Here is a 24,953-nt window from a genome sequence, read left to right on the forward strand (position 1 = left end):
GGTACTATTAATGCAACACCGCTGGTAAATGATCGTAATTGAAGTTTTCTAAGTACGCAATTATGATAGTTTTCATCAGTTAAGACACGAACATTCTCTTTCTCCCTTTTTTTTAATACAGATTTTTATAATAATACCTGTATAAAAGTCAAATTGATCATATTATTTTATCATTTTACGGAATACATTCTATGATTTAAGGTATACAGAAAATGATTTAAGCATCATTGGCCTGAAGGATACTCGATACTGAAACCGGACGCGGCAGGACCACCGTCAAGGGTCAACTCCGCCCTCGACAAGGTTTTTCCGCCGGCGGCAAACCTCGTCGAGATGCTTATATTCTATCCGGCCTACGGGGAAGCCTACCGGCGCGACGCGGCCGAAGACTCGGCCGCCCTACCACCGGCTGCCGCGGTGCTGGCACGAGACAGGATTTCTACGGGGGCCGAGCACGGACGCGGCTGTGCCGCCTGGTTCTTGCAGTCGACTTTAAGACCGCGATGCGACGGTCGAGCTAACGGTCAAGAGAAGCCGGAGCAGCCGCCTTCCACGTCCGCGCCCGCGCGACTCTCGCGAGGTTCGTCGACTCAAAGTGATCAGAATCGGACTTCCGTTTTCTTTCCTTCCACCTTCCTCGCGTTCCTCGCGTAGGACATGATCGACTCGTGAAACGCGCTCTCGACCGCATTCCGTGCATTCCGGTTACGCCTACGACCCTACGAAGGGTCGAAGGGAACGCTCGCTCGCGCGAGCAGTCAGGTGAATTCTCAGCGAGGTGCGACCGGACTTCCTCCTCGGCACCATGGCCCAGACTGCTCGTTCGTAGAGAAGAATACGAGCAACTATGGGTGAGTAGTGTGAATATTCTTTTTTTTTAATAAACGCTCGAATTCTTTGAAAAGTGTCTCGTGCGAGAGGAGACGATTTACTTCATTTAATACTAGAATTTTTTTAATAGCTTTATATCCGGTTCTATATAAAAAGATATAAAACCGGATTGAATCCTCCTTGCAGCATCTGACGCACTGTTCAGACTCGTTTCATGATAGGCATTACAGCAACGTTTAAGATCTACGTTTGAATCTTGAAGCCGACTCGTTTGCCAACTTTACACAAATTTATGTAAAATTATTGAATTAGAGACCTTTTTAGGGAGGGATTTTTTTACAAATATAAAAAGAAAAACTGAAATTATTGCAACGACGTAAACATTTATCGTTGTTAATTTCATTAGCAAATAGTATCCCCAGATCGGATGAAAGTTGAACTGCGCAGCGAGGAATTCAACAATTAGGACATCATTCATTTATATCCCGAATTTTCTTGGCTCATTAATAGTCGCGTAACGGTATTATTAGTTCGCTCATGGTACCAGGAGAATTATCTCTCGCCGGATTATCTCCGGGGCACCGGGCCAAATGAACCTGTATCCGAGAAACGCGACGATTAATCCGAAAACCTGGTTTTTCAAAAGAGACCTACAAAGATTTAAGTGCACTCATGTATAGAACGAATCAAATGCGGATGCATTTAGCTATGATAAAATTTGGCAACGCAGACCTTTCTTCATTACGGAAAATTATCAACGATTCATAATATCTTTTTCTTACGATAAATACATTGAAATCGATAGGAGATATTAGATTTACTTTCTTCTGCTTCTCAGTTATAAAAATGTTCGTTTGTCCGGCTTGCTGTCTTACAAGCGTCAGCGTTGTACTATTCTTCATGGAACTATAGCATCGCGTGGCGGCGGACTCACCGAAGGGTTAATGCACCTACGCGCGTATCTTACGGCTATCGTCTTCAACGTACACCGTCCGACCTTGAACCGCACTATAGATACACAACGTACACGCTGGGTACCTCCCATACCCAGACAGGATGCCGAATAGTTTATGCTACGCTCGAAAAGTTGCGTCCGTATCCTGCCTCTAATTCTCTACAAGGCGCATCGAAAATTCTTCAACTACGAGTTAGTTGATTCAAGTAACTTTATTAGAGAAATACAAACAGTAAATTTTCTTGTAAAAACGATCTATATACATTGTCTAATTATTCCCGCATTAAAAAATTACATAAAGGAGCAATGTAATTTTGTAAAGCGTTAACATTAAACGAAAGATTTCTCATTTGATTTAAATTTCTTGATTAATTCGACAGTTGAAGAGTTTAGAAGAAAGTAAATTAATAATTTAGCTTAATAGGCCGGAATCGTAACTTTCAATCTTTGATCAAAAGCGTAATTAATTACAGATTCATTCATACTTTTCTTTCAATCGAAGATTGAAAACTATTTACGATGCATTTACTATGAATACGACCTTAGACAGTAGAAAGTGGAGTTACACAAATGATTATTGTTTTTCAATTCTTTCCGATATCCCTCATAGATTAAAAAATACATACGATCACACTAAAAACGTAGCAAAAACAAGCGTGAAATCTTAAACGAGCTGCGGATTATCAATCATGATCTTCCGAGATCGCTAACTAAAAAAGTTCTGTGGTGACAAATCGAGAAGCCGACAGTGGTATTTGTAGGCAGCTGTGCGACGAGGTATTTAAATTTTTACGAAGCTGCGAGGAACGCATAGAATTCCTCGACATTGAAAATAATACAGGTTTATCAAGGATCGCAACATTATCGAGGAGATACTTTGCAAATAAGGCGAATGAAGAGATCCGGGCCTAGAAGGGGCGAGCGTGTTCGTGAATCGCGTTTTCATTTCCGCTCGATCGGCCAACCAAGTGATCGGGAACGATATCGCGGAACTGCGATATCTTCGGGACGCGATAACGAAAAGATGGAAAGTGCGAAATTTATATGCACGATAAAAGGGCGAAGACGAGAAACAAGCTGAAGCAACGAGAATGGAAAAAATCGGATAGTGTTTCAACGAATTGCATATCCTCCATATGTAGTATTGCTAAATTATCGAGCGTGTTATGTCGATCGTTCTGCGCGAGTAATAACCTTACGTAAACGTTGCATAAGTGGATAGGGAAATATTTTTTGTATACTAGTCCCGGTAAAATACATATATATATATATATATATACAATGAAAAGGTAGAAGAGAATTAGTGAAGCAAATCAATGGCTCAACATATTACACTGAAAAGAAAAATGGAAAAAACGATTTTGTTGAAAATACAGACGTGAAATTAATTATGTTGGATCACTAAAATAGTTACATTGCACTAAAAAAAAAGATTTGGTAATTATTACCAAATTTGTTAATAGTTACCAAATCCTTTTTTCAGTGCAACATAATTATTTTCATATCTGTATTTTCAACAAAATCGTTCTTTCACTGTACTGCCCCCGCAATTGCTTAAGCTCGATAATTTCATATGATAAACAAAGTAATTAAATTAATAAACATTAAATATTTTGAGTTAATTAAATTAAAAATGCAATTAATTATTGCGAAATAAAATGTTCGATTAAACGTAAAATAATCACAGTGCTTCATCAAAATCATTAAAAAAGAAAATATATACGCGTATACGCGCGTGGATATATTCAATTCATTATTAATTTATTATAATTGTGAAGAGATTTTGATTTTTATAACGCAAAAAGCAAACGTCATAAAATGTACGTATTATACGATATATTCGAGAAAACTATCAAGAAGAGATTATCCTTTGCTTCGGTATTCGCATTCGCGCGTATTCTCATCTACAAAATGCTCGAGGGAGATAAACCGTGAATTATTCAAGGAAATTACTTTTAGCAGGAAACGTTTATTGAAATACTTCGACACTTTCACATGTTAAACGGCAAAACGTTTGAATTTTCGCGAAAGCTCGCCAGGTTCAATGCACCGAACGACTTTTGGGATCGCATGCGAGCGCAAGCAAGCAACCAAGCAAGCAAGCAAACAGGCAAGCAACGTTAACCGTCACGGTCGGTCTGACGAGAAAAATCAGGGCGTATGGTAATGGCGTCCAGTCTGGCAACCATTATGGAGAAATTGCCGAGATTTACTCGCGAACCGGCGGACGAGCATGGCGATGGAGGTCCGTTTGTCCGCGAGCCGTGACCATCGGACCATGATGCTCTCCTGCCTCGATTCCTGCATCATCCCTCTTCCATTACTTGCACTTCCTTCAGCCGTCTCGCGATCGCGAAACTCGTTTAATACATTACAGTATATCAATTGAATTCTTCACACTAACGAACTGTCTCTTTTAACTGTCATTTCTCATAATTAAGATAAATATAAAAAGCACTGTATTCTCAGTTTATAACCATGTTGGCAGAATAAAATAAAAATAAATGAAATTATACTGTATAATTTAAATTAATTAAACAATTACAGAATTTATCTCTAAAACTGAACACTCGCGTAAATGCGCGTTAATTTTTACAGCTTATAAAATTTTCGTATGCTTTTAGAAAGTACAAAGTACAAGAATTAAGACACTTTCAAACATAAACGCACCTTCGGTTCCAGCTGAAACCGTAAATCGTCAAAAGGAAATGGTTGTCATCATCGCGATAACAGGTGTCAACTCGTTTTGTCGCTCTTTAACGAGCCGTGCCGCTCCTTTGCGCCAATTGCAATTAATAAGCGCCATTGTTCGCGTCTACTATTTAGACATTAAACTGTACTTGAATGTTTTTATCATCCAATCCATCGACATTTTAATATTAGTGATTCAAATACTGTGAGTCAAATACTCTAATTAATATCAACTTTATATAAATAATAGTAATCAAATATACGAAAAAAATATAGAGCAGTATAATCATTGCAAAAAAACTTTTAACTATTTATTAAAAAAAAAATAGTCACAATATATTTGGACAATTTATACATATTGTAATCAGACATATTGAAATCAATTTCCGAGAATGTTGCGATGTCTCGATTTTATATCGCCAAAGAAAAATCCGAAGTAGCCAAAGGCTATCCTAGTTGAATTGGCCTCTAGTCAATATCTGGTTAAAGTTAGAAAATCGCCGGTTCTATAATATCGTATGTAATGTGAGCAAACGCACGTTTCGCTGCGCTTTACGATTGCGTAGCAAGAGCCAACGGCTTTTCTATTGCGGTCTTCGTGAGTTTTATCCACGAGGGAACCCTTCGAACGGCCGCAAGTCGCCTGCGATCGGGTTTGCGTTTTAGAAAGGCACGTGCACCGGTGCACGGCACGTTTCTCGCATTCTTCGTTTCGAAGGAAACCACAAAGAGCCAAATTGTTTAGCGTAAAGCCCTCGCGTAGGGAGCTCTCTTTCGCGGAGAAGCCAACAGCAGCGAGTATAATGCAAAATTCCACGGGAAACTTCTCGACTATTATGCTTATTGTTAAAGTTTCACAAAATGGCAACATTTTATCGTATTACTACTCGTATTATCGAATCTTAGACGATCGTACCATCTAGTTTTCATATTTATTTTTCACTTCACATAATAAAACTTTTTTTGAAAAATAAAATCATCGATGTGCACGACGAAATGCGACGGGAAAAATCGTTGGCTAATCGCGTGGATTATCATCGAGATTGTCCCGGACCTTCGAAGAAAAAGAATGCAATTCAGCGTGACCTAACCCACATCCCAGAGGCCGAGGGAAACTAAGTTAACGTCGTAGCTCTCATTTCCGGAACCGCTTTTCAACTTCCGTCGTGGGCACCGTCGAGGCACCTGCCGCCCAATAACTATTCCGGTCACGAATCGATCGATCAAACGTTCACGTCGAACCCCTAATTACCCCCCTCGAAACTCTATTTAGCAAATAAACCTCATGTCTCTCAAAATTACGTAATATTTAGTTTAATAAGATTATAAATCAAACTTCAAGTACGAAGCATATCATATAGATGATAAAAATGGAAAACGTGCAAAATCATCGTCGACAGAGGTCAAATCTTTTCCATCTCGACCGATAAAAATGAAGTTGAAAGGGTGTCCGGGTGATTTTTACATAACGCGAACGCGCGCGATGCACGTCTCGGAGATTTCAATGCTGGTTAACGCACGACTACAGGGGACAAACTCGACGTGTCGCGTCGCGTCGCGTCGTGTCCCGGTTCACAGTTCTGGGCGAGCGAACGACTGCTCTCCGTAACGCGACGGCGGATTTTGAAGGCGGCAATTAACCGTACGACAAGCTAATTCATGTTTCCTCGTTATTGTGTCGAGCCACCCTGCGGGCCGCCCGCGGGTATTGTGCGACAATTCTCACGGCCCGCGGCATAAAGCGAAGCGTCGCGTAATCCGGTGCAATTCGGCGGACGAATTCATTTCCACGAAACTACCGGCTTGGGTGTGCGAAAAGCATGTTTATCTTTCGCGGCAGATTTACACGAGGTCAGTAGGAGAGGCAATAGCGGAGTAGACCAGTCGTTTTGCAAGCTATCATTGTTGCTCAAAGAAATCGCGAGTTACGCATTGTTCGCACGTCGCCTTTCTTAAAAACGTAACGCGCTTTCTTTTAGAATAGGTGTTCTCTTAGAATACGCAGAAGATTTCAACGGACACACTTCAAAAAATTAAAATGTCTACAGACACTTTAGAAATGATTTTGGATTTGCACGTCAATATTTCGATAACTAAACCTCCAGTTATTTATTCTGCATAACATCATAATTAATCACATCCATTTCAACATATCGAAATTAAACGGAATATTTTATTTTGTTGAGTTGGACGCGTCAAAAAGAAAGATTATAAATATATATCTTTTATAAACATTTCTAAACCAAAAAGATTAAACACAATTTCGAAATATTTACGTACAAGACCCGCTGTTTCCAATTAAAAACAATAATTCTGACATGCTCATCTAAAATACATCGGTTTCTACGCTATCAATATTCATTGTTGCGCAAACCTAGCTATCAACCGTTGATCAATCAATCGTCCGGAATATCTTCAGACAATGCTCCATCTGAACGTAACGATTCCATACGAGAAGTGGACATTGTTATCGCAAAATCGTCGAAAGACAGGGTGCAATGACGAAATCCTCGCGAGACGTTCTGGACGATGACGCTTCAGAGAGAGGACCAGACCCCACCGATAAGTTCCCATTCATATGTCACTGTTCCTGATGTCGAAGTATGCCACGTATGTACCTGCGCGTTTCGGCATTATGAAATTAAGCGGCGCTTGAGAAACCCGACGCACGGACGTCATTCTGTCGTGCCCCAGGATATCTCTCGTACCTTGCGAAAGCCTGCCATGTAGAATAATGAATCGAAAATGGCGTTTACAGCATTACATCTCTGTAAGTGTAGGTAGATAGGCATTCGTGGCATTCGTGGCATTTACACGGTTCTTTGAGTGTAAAATTAAATAATGCCATGTGTGCATTTTCATAAATATCATTTTCACTACAAATTCAAGTGTGTAAAACGCGTAGTCGCTTTTTACGCATTTGCATTTTTTTTTATGTACCTTTTAATTTTATTCATCTATCTTAGATTTTATGTTTTAAAATTAAATTATTCTTATGTTATTTGTTTATTCGCTCACAAATTGTGTTATTTTAACACTAAGAAATGTTAAATATTATCGAATTTTAACACAAAGTATTCAAATACCGTAATCACATTATATTAAATTAACAGTTAGATATGTTAAAAATTTAACACAAAAATTTTAACAGAAATTGATTTTAACATAAATACAAAATGTTTTTTTTCTATTGTGTGTAAATTAATATCTTATTTTTCACATAATTTAAGATGTTGAAAAAATTACAGATGAGTCACCGGCTCATTAATGTTTGATATTGTACGATATACATTTTTATATCATTTATATATATTTTGCTACTATACTTCGCAGTAATATTATATATTGATACAGCCTTTCTTTTTTTCACACAATGGTGTGATAGAATAACAAGCTCGAGCCCCACTATCTTCACATCCTAATTTGACGATCGAAGGTCGAGACACATCACCAGAAAAATATTTCAGATTTCGACGAAGCGCGAAGTGCGGCGAGAAAGCCAGTCGAACCTCTTCTTCTCGCGGATCAACGATCACGGCGAAAAACTCTCGACGAAAAGGGAGCATAAGGAACAAGGCAGGCCGGGACATTCTCGAGTGAAAAGCGAGCGTCGATCGTGCGCGGCCGGCCGTAACGCGATGATCATCGGAGTACGATGATCGATGGATCGAACAGATATGTCCTGCCGAGCAGAACGAACCGAGCCACATAACGCGTTCCACTGCAGCGTTTGCTCGAATCTGCGTAATGCGTGCATATTTTTCCCTCGGTAATGGAGCCTAATTTATTGCAATGTTGCAATTGCCGTTTTGGTATTTAGATACAAATTGCAGAAGCAATCTGCTTTGAGTAATCAAAGATGCAAATAATAGCTATTACATTATTTTTAATTTGCCATATTATGAGCAGAACTAATTAATAATTTATGATTTATTTAGTGAAGAAGAAATTATCTTCTAATTAGAGAAAAATCTTCAAGCATTGGAAGCAATACACCTTGTAAGCGCTGCAATATTGTTTAATGTTAATAAAAAGTGATTCTACATGTCCACTGATAATATTGTATGAATGTTATATGAGAAGTAATATTATTATTTACTTCAATATTTTAAATTATCGGGAATATTATAACTTTTAAATGTAATAATAATGAGGTTAATAAGTAATAATAATAAAGATTATGAATAATTTATGTATAATAATTCACATTAATTTTTGACCACAATAATATTCGTAGAACTTTTTCATAATATACCACGAATATTATTTTAATTTTTAATAATATTCATAATGTTCTAGGAATATTGTAGCGCTTATCTCTATGGAACTCTGTCTAGTTCAATATTTCTTAGTCCTCATTTATTTGTGGCTCTCCTCTCTAAGTTCCATTAATCTTCGAGAAAAAAAATTTATCCACTCAAACGTTTTCTGAAACTTCTTAATGTTTACCGGTTTCTACGTGTAGTTTAGAAACATAAATCAACTCGCCAACATTAGCCATTTAGCCAGTGTTGAGAATCGTCCAGATTGATCCAAAGTAGTTTCTTCGCCGGTGTGTCTTCGTTTTTTTGTGCGCAGAACAATAGTCGATGAAAAAAAATAGCAACGCTTCGTCTTCGTTCGAGCCGGAGGCCGTGAAATGTTAATCGTCGCGGTCGAGAGCGATCAGCCACGATTTCGAGAACCGCTCGCTCTTTTTACGAGGCATTCGGAGAAGAGACAGCCGCAACGACTCGTATCTTCGCAAATGAGATGTGCCAGCAACGGCGAATTCGTCGCTAATTCACGGAACGCGTGGAGAACGCGCGCCGAATCGACGAGTATCCTCAACGAGTAGCTTCTTAATCGTCGGCGAGCGAATCGCACCACGCCTAGAATACCATGAATTTACGGAAGCGAAACTGAAACTAGGATAATTCCTTAATTACCCGCCGACAACGTATTCAAGGTGTGCCCGTAAAAATTGGGAGCTTTCGCTGCGATAAGTATAATTGAGATGTTTAAGATAAAAGAAGGCAGTGTACTCATTGTGGAGTATCACGTCGCTTCGGCTGCAAACCAGGTCGAAAGTTTCACGAGAGTCGCTCTGAAAATAGAATCGCCAGCCGAGACTCGTTGTGGAAATGAAGAAATTATAATTAACCGAATTCCTTGAATCAACGTGCGTTGTTTGTTCTGGAATATAAATTGAGTGCATGTCGCGAATTAATACGAGGAAGTGGAAGAATGTTAATACGTTTTGCATCCAAATTACTTGACTTAACAAAATACTTGATATAGCACTTGATCGGTCCTTTTCAACTGAACTTCTTCCGTTCATCTTTCCTGTTTCTCTTTCCAATGTCGAGAATCAATACTAAAAAGTGGTAGAATTTTAATACATTTTGCATTTAAATTACTTGACGCAACGAAATACTTATATCGAGAAATGAAATTTGTTAAAAAACTAAAATATTTAATCCGATTAGATCAAGTAAACATTGGATTGATTTAACAATTATTGAGTTGCAAAAAAAAAAGATACCATTTATTCATAACAGCCAATCAAATTTTTTAATCAAGAATTAATTAAACCAACTCAATATTTAGTTGCACGTATTGAACTATAGTTTAATTTTTTATCGTAAATATTTTAATTTGCTAAGAAATTTTTTTTCTTAGTCTGATATATTCGGTTGATTCTTTCAGCTGAATTTCTTGCACTGTTCATCTTTTTTCCAGCAGAAAATGTGAACGGTGCAACAAGTTCAGCTGAAAAATACAGACCAATATTATATATGTATATTCTAGACATATATTTCGAATTTACTAAAAATCCGCTAAATTCAACATCGACAGAATTGTCGTCAAGCGAGCGATTAATCTCGACGCGGGGTGCCATTGATGAAGAATGGCACGCGTTGCAGTCGCGGCGCGATTCGCTCGAGGGAGCTCCTTGTTGTTCGCCGGTCCGTTGGCCGCGTATATGCGTGTCCTGCGAGATGGAGCAGGTAACAGTACTTAGATAGTCGGTTGGCATACTGTGCCGACTGGTAGCGCGGACCGTTACAGGCATATGGAAAGTTCGGCGGGTCGTAAAACAGCCGCAGCAGAGTGCACAAACCATGTAAAAATCCTGCGAGGAAGCGCGACGAGGAAGGCTGCGAGGATAAGCTCCCGGCGGATCTTCTTTCAAAACTGGATTCAACGACGTGTGTTGGTATCCAAGATAAATGGCGCTGATGACAATCCCAGTTAATCCTTAGTTAACGTTACCTCGTGGGACTTCATATCCTTTTCATACGTTCTTATTCTTATTCTCTCATTGAATATTATTTGTGGGAGCTATCGGCTAGTTTCAATCGAGTTAAGACGTCCGTCTGTTAAATGTGGATGGATGGTAGATGAGTGAATTATATAGATAGACAGATTCGCGCTGGAGTGTTTTGTAGGTACTCCGAGAATGACTCTCAGACCTCTATAGTGGAGACATCCAGTCTCGCAGGTAGAAACGAGCAGAATAATGTCGCGGCTTGTGTCGGAGTCTTGTGTGCGCTTGTAAAACGCAAACAGCGAAAACTCACGAAGAAAAACACGGTAGAAGGCGTGAAATGCCATTAACAGGATTCTATACAACCGGAGCCGAGCTCGCCAAGTTTCTGCGTCAACGAAGGATGTATCGCTTGTAAATGTCTGATGATCGTAAACAGCGATCTCTCTATATTAGAAAATTACACACGCGCACGAACTCGTGTCTACACGGATGCAATTATAATCTTGGTTTTCATATCATCGTTTGAATATTCTTGGAACACAGTTCATTAACTTCAACATCGTTCAAAAGTTAATTAAGATTGATCAATTCTTTAGTTGTTTTTTCTAAACAAAAGTATAGAGAGAGATGAAAGACTAATTAAACATCAGTTAACTTTAATTAATGTTTCTAAAAAAAGCTTCATTCCGGATTTCATTTTTTGTGACATAAAAAAATTTCAGGCACTTAATTATTGCAAAATGATTACGATGCGTAAGAATGATATCATCTTATGCACTTATATACGGGCAAAACAAAAAGACGAACGCTTTCTGCTTTCGCGAGATAAGACACAAGATCCGAGAGAAACGGCTTCAATGTATTTACAGACGATTGCGGCAATCTAAATTAGAGCAGATGTAAAGTAGGCGCACTTTCTCCGTATTTGCTTAATTCGATGCGATTCCGCGATAATGCCAATAGTAGTTAGATGAAGTACGGCTCTTTAAAATCGATTTCGCTCATACGCACTTTCTTACTCTGTCTAATCATTCCCCGCATACGATTTAACCGCGATCCGATATTCAAATTGAAACAGAATTAAACATTTTTTCTGTGAAATTTGATAAAATTGATTTCTTTAAACGCACGTTTCAACTCTCAATATTAAAACCATATAATTTCTCTTTAACTAAGAAATTAGAAAATAATTAAAGAAAGTAAAAACAGTTAAAAAAATATATAGTTGAAATTATCAATAAAATAATATTTATGCCTTTTAAGTCTTTTTCCATAAAACTTAGAAATAATAAGAAATTAGGCAATATTTTTTACATAAGTGTAGACTGGATATGGAACAATTTTTGCCTTTATAAAGAAAAGACATTAGATTGCAGATCGCTATTATTCGCTATTTGAATGTTAGAAGAGATATGTATCGCGTTTTAGAGAAAGTGTTATTTGCATTGTCCGGTACAAGGAAAAAAATGCGACGTATTAATCGTGGGAACCTATCGTTGACTGTGGGCTAAACATTGACACGAGCCAGGTTCGCCAGCCTATGATTACTATAATATAATGCAATATTCTAATCTACAACCCGCATAAATCTCGATTAATAACGTATCCGTCGTGCAAAATGAAGGGAGGGAGGGTGGAGAGATAGGAAGGATCAGAAGCAAACAGAGAGAGAGAGAGAGAGAGAGAGAGAGAGAGAGAGAGAGAGAGAGGGATGGAGACAGGCAGAAACAGAAAGCCGAAAGAGAACGAAAGTGAAAGGATCGGATTCCATCAAGTATATGCGGCCGTTGCACGTGCGCCTTGCACGCGTTTGCACGTGCCACGTGCGAGTCGCCGGAAATGCCAGCGGTTTACGGAAAACCATACCGATCCAGAATCGTTGGAAACGCGAAACAATCGGAAACGAATAACGAGTTGCCAGAAAATCTTCGCGTGCAATATCGATGAACGTTTCGCGCACGCGTATATTCAATCGAGTGTCGATCGAACAGATTTATAATTATTATAATTAAGTTACAAGTATAATTAAAGCAATTAATAAAAGACGCATTGCTATAATTATTAAATATTATAAATGGGTATTGTATAAAATTTTGAAACGGAAAGGTAAATGTTCTTCATATTTTTCACATTAATAATGAATAGTTTAAATTTCTCAGCTGATGTTAATCAGATCTTTAGTTAACCGATACGATGATCGAGGACGTCGTTTGCCCTTGTTGATTCGCGCACGGGAGTATATAGCGTTTCGCCGTGGACGATTTCTCCGCGTGATCGGTCGCATTCTTCGGTGAAAGGTTATTCAATCGGCCGGTCGGTCTCGCCCGAAGGATGTCGTAACGCCGTATGATCGGCCGACAGGTTTTTTCAGGGACAGCCGCGAGAGTTCTTTCTCAATGAATAATCATGCTGTCACGCGAAGAGGAAGCATTGCCATTTAGGGAGATCTGCTCCGTTAAAGCCCATCGTCTTCAAATTAATCATTCTGGTTCGAAGTAATATCATTGTACGCAGCATATTACAAGACATGTACAATAATGCATTTTATTGCGTATCTTGAAAAAAAAAAAACATATCTCAACGAAAAACGCTTTAATCAGTCGTATTTCAATTGATCACGATTATTTTTTTCGTTGCACAATTTTTAAGTCGGGAGGTTTAATAATAATCAAATGTATAGGACATTTCTCAAAATATTGAAAAAATTATGAAAAAAATTATAGATTGTTTTATATCGCATTTGAAAATAGAAAAAATTTGGTGATGATTTTCTATCTGGATAAAAAATAATTCCAACACAAAGTAGATACGTGATCTAATAAAATTATAATTAATAATGAAAACAATTTAAATTTTTTTATTTAAGTATTTTAAATATTCAAGATGATTTATGCAAAGTTTCATTACAATGCAGAGATCCATTCTGTAAAATAAACAATTTGATTTGTTCGGTATTGACCAGGTGATTGACAACAAAATGACGAATTAGCACAGTCAAGGTCTTCAACGAGGTAATGCCGGTAATCCCGCATTATCACAGTCTGATAATCTTCCGCGTGCACGCGATCGTGATCACTGACTCGAGCCTCTTTCAGGATAATGTCAGCGTACTCCGTATATTTTCATAATGCAATTGCACGAGAAAAGAATTGCGATCTCTAACAAGCTAATTTATTATCTATTTATAAGAAATATCAATTCATAAAATAAAAAACCTGTGAGAATCTATGAACTTAATCACCTATTCTCTCGATAACTTTCGCCACGGATGGAAAATTTTTTCCGCACTTAGGGGAAAAGTTTTTAAGAGAATAATACGATTAAGGTCTTGGACTTCCATCTGATTAAAATTGATAAATATTAAATGACTAAGCGCGTTTCCATGTGTTACCATTGATGTACATGTACAAGGTCACTAGCATCAGGAAGAGAAAGATGATCGTTCAGTCATACTCTGATAACGTTCACGCACCAATCACCGATGGCTGGAGTAATGGAGACACTAATTGCGCACATTACAAGTCAATTATTTCAGCGGCTTGACCGCGTAATTAAGCGATGCTCCCAAGATTATCTCTCTCAATATCAAGAAAAAATACATTGTACGCACAGCGTGTATGTTATTAAAATATATTAAATTAAATGAAAAGAATGTGTTCTAATAATCTCAAAATTTAGCTACTAAAATTAAATTTCTATAAAATTAATAAAATTAAGGATCTTCTCCAATTAATTATACTCTTTCTTTCTAGATTATAAAATTAGACTTGACCGGAAACTTGTCAAGCTCGCTTTTCAATGCGATTCATAATATATTATATTATACACATCTCTTTGATAAACACTTCACGCGAATCGTTCGTGATGGTGAATAATAATCGATAATGAGCCACTATAATTAGCTATATAGCACACCACGCTAACTAGCAACCTGTTCCCATTAACAAGTGTTCCGACGCCGTAACGATGACCAGTTTAATTAAATTCATTACTCGCACCCGCGCATTCTCGGTTCTTATCTTTCTTTCTTTTTTTCCCCCTAGTCACTAAGAAGACCCAAATCTTTCATTGCGCTCTGAAAATTCTTTACAACCGCGCGAATGTTCCGGATATTGAATGTTACAAGCGTATGATTCTCACATAGACTACACGCGCTTGAAATCTGCCAATCAGAATTTTAACTTCAATTGCAATCGTCAGAATGTATAGAATGAGACATTTAAAATATAAACCGTATAAATATTTTTAAGGTAAAGAAATCTCTTATAAGTGATTTGATGATAAAGATATGTACACTGAGAGAAAAAATTAATGAATTTAAGTACATGTGGTATTAGTACTATTCAAATAACTGTTTTGTATCAAACCAGTAATAATATTTACTTCAAACAAATATTTGTTACAAGCAAATAATTTTCACTTGTTTAAAATAAATAAGTTATTTGAATAGTATCAATGTTAATTTAAATTTAGTAATTTTTTTCTCTCATTATCAGCGTAAATAAGGAGTAAAGTAAAAATTATGAATAAAAAAAATTTATTCCTCGCTAATTATTTTAATTAATGAAAGATTCAATCAAGTTAATTCTATGAGGGTAGATCACTACAAGAATGCAAGCGAAGAATGAATGATCGTTGTGCTTTCGATGATATGGCAAAAGATTTAATTTTTGCTGAAATCATTTTTAGTGCAAACGGCAAATGCATTTGCACAATTTATAAATTGTAATTCCAATTATTAAAATGTATAGACTGTTGCGCAAGATACCCTTCACGTTACGCAGAACACAAGGGAAGGAATTAATTAGAAAAATTATTTAGATACATTAATTCGTACTGCATCCTATATTCCGAAGGTACAATGGTGCCTTCGTTGCTGCTTACTTTTGCATAAATTAATCCTCATGGAATTTGAAATCCAACCCATTCCCTGTTTTACGCTCGCACAAGTATAATGATGTTTTACTTTAGACTACTCGCACGTCGGCGTTTCTCATAATATTTTCCCAGGCCCTGGCTCGCCTACGTTTTTTTTCTTCTCGCGGCAGAGGAAGGAAAAGAGCGTTCAAATGGCGCGATATCCGCGGATATCTATCGGAAAAGAGCACGTTTACGTATTTGCGCGGAAATAATCAGATCGTGAGTGAAAGGTTCGCAATATTCCTTTCGTCGACCTCGAGCGCCGAGATCGGGAATGTGCATTATAGCCCCACACTTGCGATCTAGGTGACTCTCTGCTGCCACGAACTCTTTAATCCGGAAGTCGATCACCGCGATATCGTCGCGGCGAGCGCGAAAAATGTGAAAGGTGAGCCGTTTTCCCAGATTTTTACACCTGCCCATAATTGTTGCACGCGTTTATGCGAACGCAGTCGGAAGTCGATCCCGCGAGGAAATCTCGCTAATTACTCACGAGCCTAAATGACTCGTGCAATTAAAACTCATGCGGGCCTAAAAAGTTCCGCGAACTTCGGCGTAGGCCTTCGACGCGGCATAAGAAGAAAAGAAGAGAAAAAAAAATATTCGCAAACGACAACAATTAAAATCTCTCAGAGGAAGTTACTTTTATTCATTTTATTCATGTGGGAATGCGTCACAGGGGATTCCTCAATATTCATTACGCTTCGGCCTTCGTAAATATTCCGAACGCCACCCGCGCTGTCTTTTGCAATGTTATCGGCCTTGACACACACACCGAGTCTCTCTCGATACTCGAAAGAGATTTTCGAGTTCCCTCTCTTCGGCTATTTCATCGATTAACGTTCATACGCGAACGACATTTCTCCTGCTTCGGCGATGAAGTAATGTGTCTCTGGTGGAAGACGCAGCCTACTTTACTCTTACCTGTCCGCGTTCCTGCATGCCCGCGGTTACACAGATGCATTACTACTGCAATAACGCGCTGGGTGCACGATCGCGGGAATTTCATGGGCGTGCTAACGCGGGCAACGTGAGACCGGGAAAAACTCGAAAGTCCGGCCGCGATGGTACAGAGTGTTGAAACGGAAATGCGGCGCAACATGTAATAGTCCAACAGTCATTATCGTGCGTGCGCGTATAATGTGTGCGTGGTGCATCGACCTGCTGAGAACTGCACACATAGCGCGAAGAGAAAAATCAATCTTCGACCAACAGTCAACGCTCTCGTAGATCCTGAAGAGCTAAGAAGAGTTGCAAACTGAAAACTATAAATAAATATTTCTTCTTCTCTTCACCCTCTTCTTTGAGATTCTCTTGCAGGACAGAAAATTTGAAGAAATTTGATTCCATTAAGAAAACCGAGATCGGCATAAATGCGAAAAATTAAATGGTTAAAAGAGGCGCCGCTATCGGAAGGTTATTAGGCCACTTGTAGCGCGGTACGCATTTGCGAGACACGATAACCGTGGAAAATCGCGGCGGAGTAAGAAAAGCCGGCGTGACCGGCGCTTGAGAATGCCTCGTTGAGCGATCCCGAGCCCATAGACCGAACCCGTTACGAGTCAACGGCCGGAGCGTTACGCGTGATACGTGTCCTCGGCCCGATCTCGCTATCGATAGCCACGCACCTTACGGTGTACGAATTCCTGTGGGTTTCGATCATGACAGCTACTCTGGCTGACGTTACCTCTCTCGATTAAGATTTACCGTTCATCAAGACGAGAATTCACCTGTCGAAATCGTTGCTCATACGAATGCTAGAGTCCAGAAAACGAGAACAGGTACACGAAGAAAGCTACGTAACACGTGACTACTTATCAATCTGAATATATAATTAAAAATAGAGATAAATTTATTTTCTTGAATTTTTTGCATAGCTTTGTTCAGAAATTCAAAAGAGCTAATATGCGTTTTTAAGATTGAAAAAGAAATTATTTTTCAACTTATAATAATGATAAGTTGAATATCTTACGCTCGCTTGACCTCTTCGATCTGTCTTTAATTGCTGCGTCGCAGCAAAAAAGATAAATCTGGTAGTATTACGTGATTATTACATCAAGCTGTCATTGAAATATTGAACTGATCGATTTCTCTGGTGAAAGTTCGATTACGTGGAACATTTTGAATCAAAATCCAAGTGTAACAAGAATAACACAATTTCTATTTACGCAGTTCTTTAATTCTGCAATTCTTATTGTGCACGCTACTTTTTGAATATAATTATATTTATATAAAACACTCCAATAAAAAAAATTTAATTGTAGATTTGAAATTACTAAAATTTAAATCGCTCAAATGAACAAAGCATATGCACCTAAGTATCCCTCAATGTGCCGATTATAGTACACAGTTGAAAACATTTTGTATTGAAAACCAGTTCTTGTTAAAATTTTTGTATTAAACTTTTAACATATTCAAATGTTAATTTAACATAACGTGATTGTGTTATTTGAACTTTTTGTGTTAAATTGATATTTGACATTTCTTAGTGTTAAAATGACGCAATTTATGAGAATAAACAAACAACATAAAAATAATTATAATTTTAAATTATAAAGTCCAAGATAAAATGAATAAAATATCAACGTATTATAAATGTTAATTTTACTGAAGAAATATGGTTTTCATATTTCATTTCCAAACTATGTCAAAGTGTTACATTTTTTGTGTTAATTTTTTTTACATAACATTTATGTTTCTAACATTATATTCATCTTGTTTTAGAATTAAATTAAATTAACATAAAAATTTGAGTGGGCCGTTTGGGACATGCGATATACTATATGTTAAATTGAACACAAATTCTTCAACTGTGTACTGTGAAATATCGTGGCAATTTCTCTTCTCTATCTTTTCGTCCGCGATTCCGCGATTATTCTTCCACGCGCATTTGGCAGATTCGTTGTCGCTTTAATGAATAATTTCGCTCGTACATGGAGAGAAATGAATCATTCTCGTTACCGTAACAAACGACCGTGTACGGTGTAACAAACTCGCAGTACCATTCAAGAAATCCAACTACACAATCTGGCGATTGTAGCTGTAATTTAGGGAAAAACGTTTACAAGATGTTTTGTAAAAGAAAACGCAAGATTTCCCGACACGAACGTCGTGAATTTTCATCGAGGCAAGGTTAATAGAACGTTACCGCGAAAAAAAAGAAAAACACGGAATCGCATGCTCCGTTTCGTCGATATCCGCAAGAGACGAGTGTCGTAGAGAATAATGGCGAGAATGGCATTCTGCGTTTGTGAAACGGTCTGGTGTCCGCGAAGGGAGGCGCGAAAGGCATTATAATGAGAAGCGACATAATTGCTGAGAATGTACAAGCCGACGCGTTGCGACACGTTTCGAAATCACGCGTGTACTCGCATGTGCCCAAAGGAATTGCCGCTTTCTCTAAGATGATGCGTTCCCTAGATCTATGTTACAACATTACAATAACATCCACGTTATTCGAAGAAACTCAGAGTACGGCTTGTATAACAGCAATTATATTATCACCTTTCGTAAAATGTCACATCACTTACTGTTTATTTCTCAAATTTTTGACATTTATCATCATATAATATCACTGTGCTCTTTTGCACTTCTTGAAGTCAATAGGTTTCTTCATCGTATAAACATTTTCGTAAAATAATAATATAAAAAGCGATATTGGTTTAAAATTCAAATTATACATGTTTTCTATTCAATGTTTCATATTTTTGCATTTTTTAAAATATAAATAGAATAATTATTTTACGATTTACAATTTTCATAAAAACTTTTTTATATTTATAGAGCTTAAAAATCTGCTTGCCGATTAGTGTCTCGCAAGAGAAGGAATTTAACAAGTCCATAGACTTTGTTACCACGGTATTTTATTATATTATTTTGTAAATTGTTTTTATGTTCCAATTTTCAGATGCAATTCCAAAGGAGCTATTGCTGCTGCTAGCGGGCGCGTTTGTCGTTGCGGCGACGACATCCGCCTGTCCATGGTCGCAGCATGCGGTGGATCTCGAGAATTCGTGCATCTGCGACTACAATCTAGCTGGCGAGCTCTCGGTGCAGTGCGACATCGTCGATTATGAACAGCTATTATCGGCGATGCGGCGTTACGCCACCAAAACGCCGATTGATCTCTTCTACATTAATAATAGTACGATCGGCGCCCTAAGAAACGGTACGTTTGCCACCATGAGGATTAACAATATACAGCTGTCTGGGTGCCGCATCAGGAGCATCGAGCTAGAAGCCTTCAAAGGCCAAGAAAATAATCTGAAGAGCTTAAATCTCAAAGATAATGAGCTCACGGAAATCCCCGGCGCCAATTTGAAGACCTTGAAGAACCTCACTGTGCTCGATCTTTCAATGAACAAGATCACTAAGGTCAACGACAACGCCTTCGCCGGCACCAAACTGATAACGCTGAAACTCTCCGACAACGAGGTCACTCTCGCTCCGGGATCGTTTCGCGGCCTGGAGAGAACTCTGAAGAATCTCAATCTCAAAGGAACGCGGCAGAAGAAAGTGCCGGAAGCGCTCAGAGGACTGAGGACTCTGGCTTTCCTCGATCTTTCGCAGAACAGCATACGCGAGCTTCCCGGCACGTCTGGAATCAAAGCATTCGAGGGTCTCGACTCCCTCACAGGATTGAATCTCGAGAGAAACCTGATCCAGAATATCGGCCCGGACGCGTTCCACGGCATCAAGAACACTCTCAGCTCCCTCAGTCTGCTGAACAATCTCATCCCGGATTTCCCTACGGCGGCTATCAACAGCGTTCAAGATCTTAGAGTAAGTAATCAAAAATTATTGTAAATCCAAAATGTGTCATCAAGTTTAAAAAACAAATATCCAAAAAAAAAATTATAAATCGTTAATCTAGGCCGGTATTCATAGTCTGTTCTTATATTTAAGATTGTTTTAAGTGTAAACTTGAGCTGTCATGAATCAATCACAAAGCCATATTAGCGTCATAAGACTGTACTTAAGATAATCTTGAAAAAGTAGGATAGGTATGCATAATCCGATCTTAAGAATGTGGAATGTGACTAGCTAGTATTCGCCTGTGCAACTCTTCAGCTTAACTTTACAACGGAACGACCTGTTAAAACATTCACATTCATTATTTTTTCTAATTATACTAATTATTCCGCACCGACTACTTCTTTCTTAAGATTCTGACGATCAAGCCGCATGTATTTCATACGAAATGATTCAATCCTCTCCAGGTGTTGGATATCGGATTCAATCTGATCACGGAACTACCGGTCAACGCCTTTCAAGGAAATCCATCGATCACATTGCTAGCAATCGACGGTAACCCGTTGTCCACGGTACCGGAAGAGGCGCTCGCCCAACTGAACGGTACTCTGCGCGGACTGAGTCTGGGCGGACGATTTCTCGTCTGCGACTGCCGTTTACGCTGGATCGTCGAGTGGATCAAGACGCGAGACCTGCAGGTCACTAGTCGTGAGCGCAAACCGCAGTTTTGCGGCAGTCCACAACGATTGCAGGACAAGAGCTTCTATAACATCGACCCCGACGGTAAATCCTACGCATCGACAAACTTCCTCAACAAGCTTCAAAAAATTAACTTTTTGTCTTCAATTAAATTCAATTTAATCAAATCAAAATAATTTATTTTTCTAACTTGGAAAATTAATTTGCAAAAAAATAATTATTTAAAAGATTTAATATTTTTAAAAAGAAATAAAATTTAATTCTTTTAATTCAGAAAATTAAGGAAGAATTTTCTCTATTTATTAGTTAACTTGGAAAGATTATGTCGAATAAGAGTAATTCGTTCTAAGTATTTTTTTTTTAAATTCAATATTAAAATATTAAGAATAAAAAGTAATTGTCACAGACATGAATTGCGAGCGTCCATCGGAGTTGATCGGAATCGGAACGGTGGAGAGCGTGGACACCAGAGAACCAACGGAAACGGTAGTTGGAGATATTGGTACCTATCCTCCGTCCGCACGACCTACGACTTCCACAACCGAGCTAATCACCAGCACGGCATTGTCCACGACTACAGTGACAGTGTCGTCGACAACCGAGCAGAGACGGACGACACCGTCGGCACCATCCTCGACCTACATCCCGACAACCCGACCGACTGTCGCGCGAACCGGAAACGTCGTGGTCGTGAGGACCACTCCGTCACCACCGAAGCAATCGCAGGAGCACATACAACAGCATCAGCCAAGGCCGCCGTTAGTCCTCGGATCGCCATTGTATAAATCGAAATTGAATGAAAAGGATATTATCGTGAAGGATGTGCTCAGACAAGACAACGCGGTCATCATATACTGGGACACGGAAGCAACTAACATTCTGGGTTTCAGAGTAATCTATCGACTGTTCGGGGATAATAGTTTCAAGCAAGCACCGCCACTCGAGGCTAGCGAACGAGAATTCAAGATCAAAAATGTGCCCTCCCAGGTAAAATATATTTTTTATCAATAAAACAGTATAGCAAAAAATAAAAAAAAAGAAATAAATTGGTATAAAAATTTGAAATCTCTAATACTTCTTTTTTAAAATAACTGGCTTTATCTTTTGCCAATACGTAATCTTGATCAAGAGAATGCATAAAATCATTTTAGTAAATCATAATAAATTAAACTAGTTGAGTTTGTTAATTAAAAGGCATTCTTAATTATATTTCAATTTGAATTAATTTAATTTAATAAAATTTAAAGCTTTAAAAAAATTAGAAGATAAATAATTAATCTGAATCACATAACAGATAACAAAATCCTTTAACAATAATTTGCAAACGTCGATAACTTTTTATTTATTGAAAGTATCTCGGACTTTTGATATAAATCATGTTTTATCTGGGATAGAAAGTAATCTAAATAACTTTTATCCTATTATTCTCTTCAATCAACTTTTTTCATCAATTTATTCATACGATATTAACCCATTGCAGGAGTGCATCGTGGTTTGCGTCATCTCGCTGGAGGAGACCAACATCACACCGGCTAATGTGCCGTACAACCAGTGCCGCGAGGTCAGAACGGAGAACTCGCCCACCTCGAACATGGATAAGATCACGATCGCCGCGAGCGCGGCGATCTGCGCCACAATCGTCGTCGCAGTGATCATCTTCGTGGTCGCGAATCGACGCCGCGCCCGTAAGCTACATACTTTGCATAGCATTGATCAAACGAAAATGGGCGGCCCGATCGCCGGTCTACCAGTCAACTGTTGTTCGAACATGGGGCCAACACCTAGTCCTGGCGGGCCTCTATCATCGATGGCCACTCTAAGCGCCTACAATGCCCAGAAGGAGTGGGACCAGGTATCGGCCTACAGCAACAGGAGCATACCACGGCCGAGAATTTTCCCTATCGATCGACAAGGTGAATTGTTGTCTTTCTATCATTTATAAATATTTGTCATAGATTTTATAGAATTTACAATCTTCTTTACATACTCCAGATATAATTCTATTTCAAAATTTTAAAATGCATCATCAGGTTTATCTGTTGATTATTACTTTAAGATAAAAGTAAGATTGTCTTGTTAATTTGTATCATTACATCTTTGAGAATATATCAAAACATTGGATAAAAAAATAGTTATAAATAGCAGTATTTTCGTCAAGCGCGTAGCAAGAGCAAGATAAATTACGCAAAATTGATTTCAGGATCGATCACCAGAGCATCCTGCCTTGATGACGTGCGTTCTCAAGCCGGGCACTATAGTAGCAAAGTGTCCGCCCGATCGATTGCCGATGGTCAATCTCAGCATAGCTTCTCTAACAATTCTACGCGATACTTTTCCAACACTGCGCTAGCTTCCAATCTCGTCAGCACGAGACCAGGTCAGTTATCTATACCTACGTATTCGTTTTCATAATATTTATCATGATCTTTAGTCCAGCCTTTCACATCGTTTAAAAAATTTTTCTCCCGTTTCAGAATTACGACAATCGCGCCAGTCGCTGGCGGCCGCCTCAGATCGGATGTCGCGGTCAAATTTCAGCAGCAACCATCTGCCTCCACACTCGTCGGCCCGGCGACAGCGACCACGATCGCGTAATCGCAATCTGGAGCCAAATCCGCCGCGACCTGGCAGCCGGTACAGCCTAGCCGACTCCACGCATACTCTCAACAATTATGATGAAAACAACTGGACCGATCACGACATGGATATTTACATGGCTCGCAATCCTACCACGAGAAGTGGCCTGGTGCCGCTCTAAATATTCGTGGTCCTCATATCTCGTCGTTCATTTTTGCTCAAGCGTGTTTAGTAGAGTCCAGTCTCAACTGTTCTCGCTCATGTGGCGCGCTTTTAAATTTAGATAATCTTGACAGACGCTTTGATCAAGGAGGGCCAAGTCCTGAACGCGTCAATCGTCTCGTTTTGGAAAATGTTCGTCGTGATGGTAGTAACATACCTTCTCGCTGAACTTACGATATCAAATTGAAGGTCCTGATGTGACTAATTCTATTAACAGAATTCTGATGTGTTTAGTGTGACAGGAAAACATTTCTTCGGCATTTAACACATTCGAAACTTACTCGGTTTCGATCATGATCGACGTTAATACGATGCGGCAAGCGTTACCATGTAATGCTTGCGTAGATGCGTGCAATCAGTTAGAATTGTGAGTCAAGTTGAAAAGCGGCTTTAGACGTATATCCCTGTGTAGATCTAAGCGACCTTATGTAAGAATACTCTTAATTACCAAATCATTGAAGTGGGCGAGCCGAGAGTATTCTTTCGGACGGTTCGAGTGCACGCACTTCCGAAAGTTCTTATTTTTATCGATATTTCGCACGATGGACACCGAAATTATATTATCCAAAGACTGCAATCGAAGTGTCTATCTCTAGAGAAATGCTATCGCGACCAAGTGAACTGACATACTGTGAGAATGTCGCTCCTAATCATTTCGAATTAAAAACTCTACAATCAGAACCATAAGGCGAGTACGGACAAAATTCTGTGAGAGAGAGAAATATACTGTCATTAGTTTTTCTTCATATCTTTTCCTTATCTTTTTCTACCAACACTCGCTCTCTCTCTCTCTCTCTCTCTCTCTCTCTCTCTCTCTCTATATATATATATATATATATATATATATATATATATGAAATAAACACATCAATCAAAACTAGCTTACGTTTTATGGTTTTGATTGTAGGTGTAACAAAAGACTTTAAAAGTCCTGAATGAATTGATTCTACCTTACTTTATAACACATGCGTTCGCAAACGCGCACATCATTGACGAGGACGATATCATTGTCCGGCGTATCGATGATAAATAAAAAAATTACTTTACTACTTA

At 38.6% G+C, this 24,953-nt stretch overlaps 2 protein-coding genes across 3 annotated transcripts in view; one reads left to right on the forward strand and one right to left on the reverse strand.

Annotated features, from left to right (window-relative positions):
• Positions 1–24,953, reverse strand: part of LOC105205414 (rab3 GTPase-activating protein catalytic subunit) — a 32,188-nt gene that overhangs the window by 4,655 nt on the left and 2,580 nt on the right. The window lies entirely within an intron of this gene.
• On the forward strand, positions 398–24,953 carry LOC105205413 (vasorin). 2 transcript variants are annotated; one of them, XM_011174777.3, is made up of 7 exons: positions 398–851; positions 19,558–20,432; positions 20,870–21,185; positions 21,508–22,088; positions 22,582–23,014; positions 23,302–23,478; positions 23,576–24,953. In XM_011174777.3, the coding sequence occupies exons 1-7, from the start codon at positions 848–850 to the stop codon at positions 23,857–23,859; spliced, it is 2,670 nt and encodes an 889-aa protein (XP_011173079.1). In that variant the 5' UTR covers positions 398–847; the 3' UTR covers positions 23,860–24,953. The 2 variants fall into 2 exon arrangements, with proteins under 2 accessions (XP_011173079.1, XP_039307389.1); XM_039451455.1 differs by lacking the exon at positions 398–851 and having other exon boundaries at positions 19,475–20,432.

The sequence above is a fragment of the Solenopsis invicta genome, chromosome 7 (assembly GCF_016802725.1).
Source record: "Solenopsis invicta isolate M01_SB chromosome 7, UNIL_Sinv_3.0, whole genome shotgun sequence".
Taxonomy (NCBI): domain Eukaryota; kingdom Metazoa; phylum Arthropoda; class Insecta; order Hymenoptera; family Formicidae; genus Solenopsis; species Solenopsis invicta.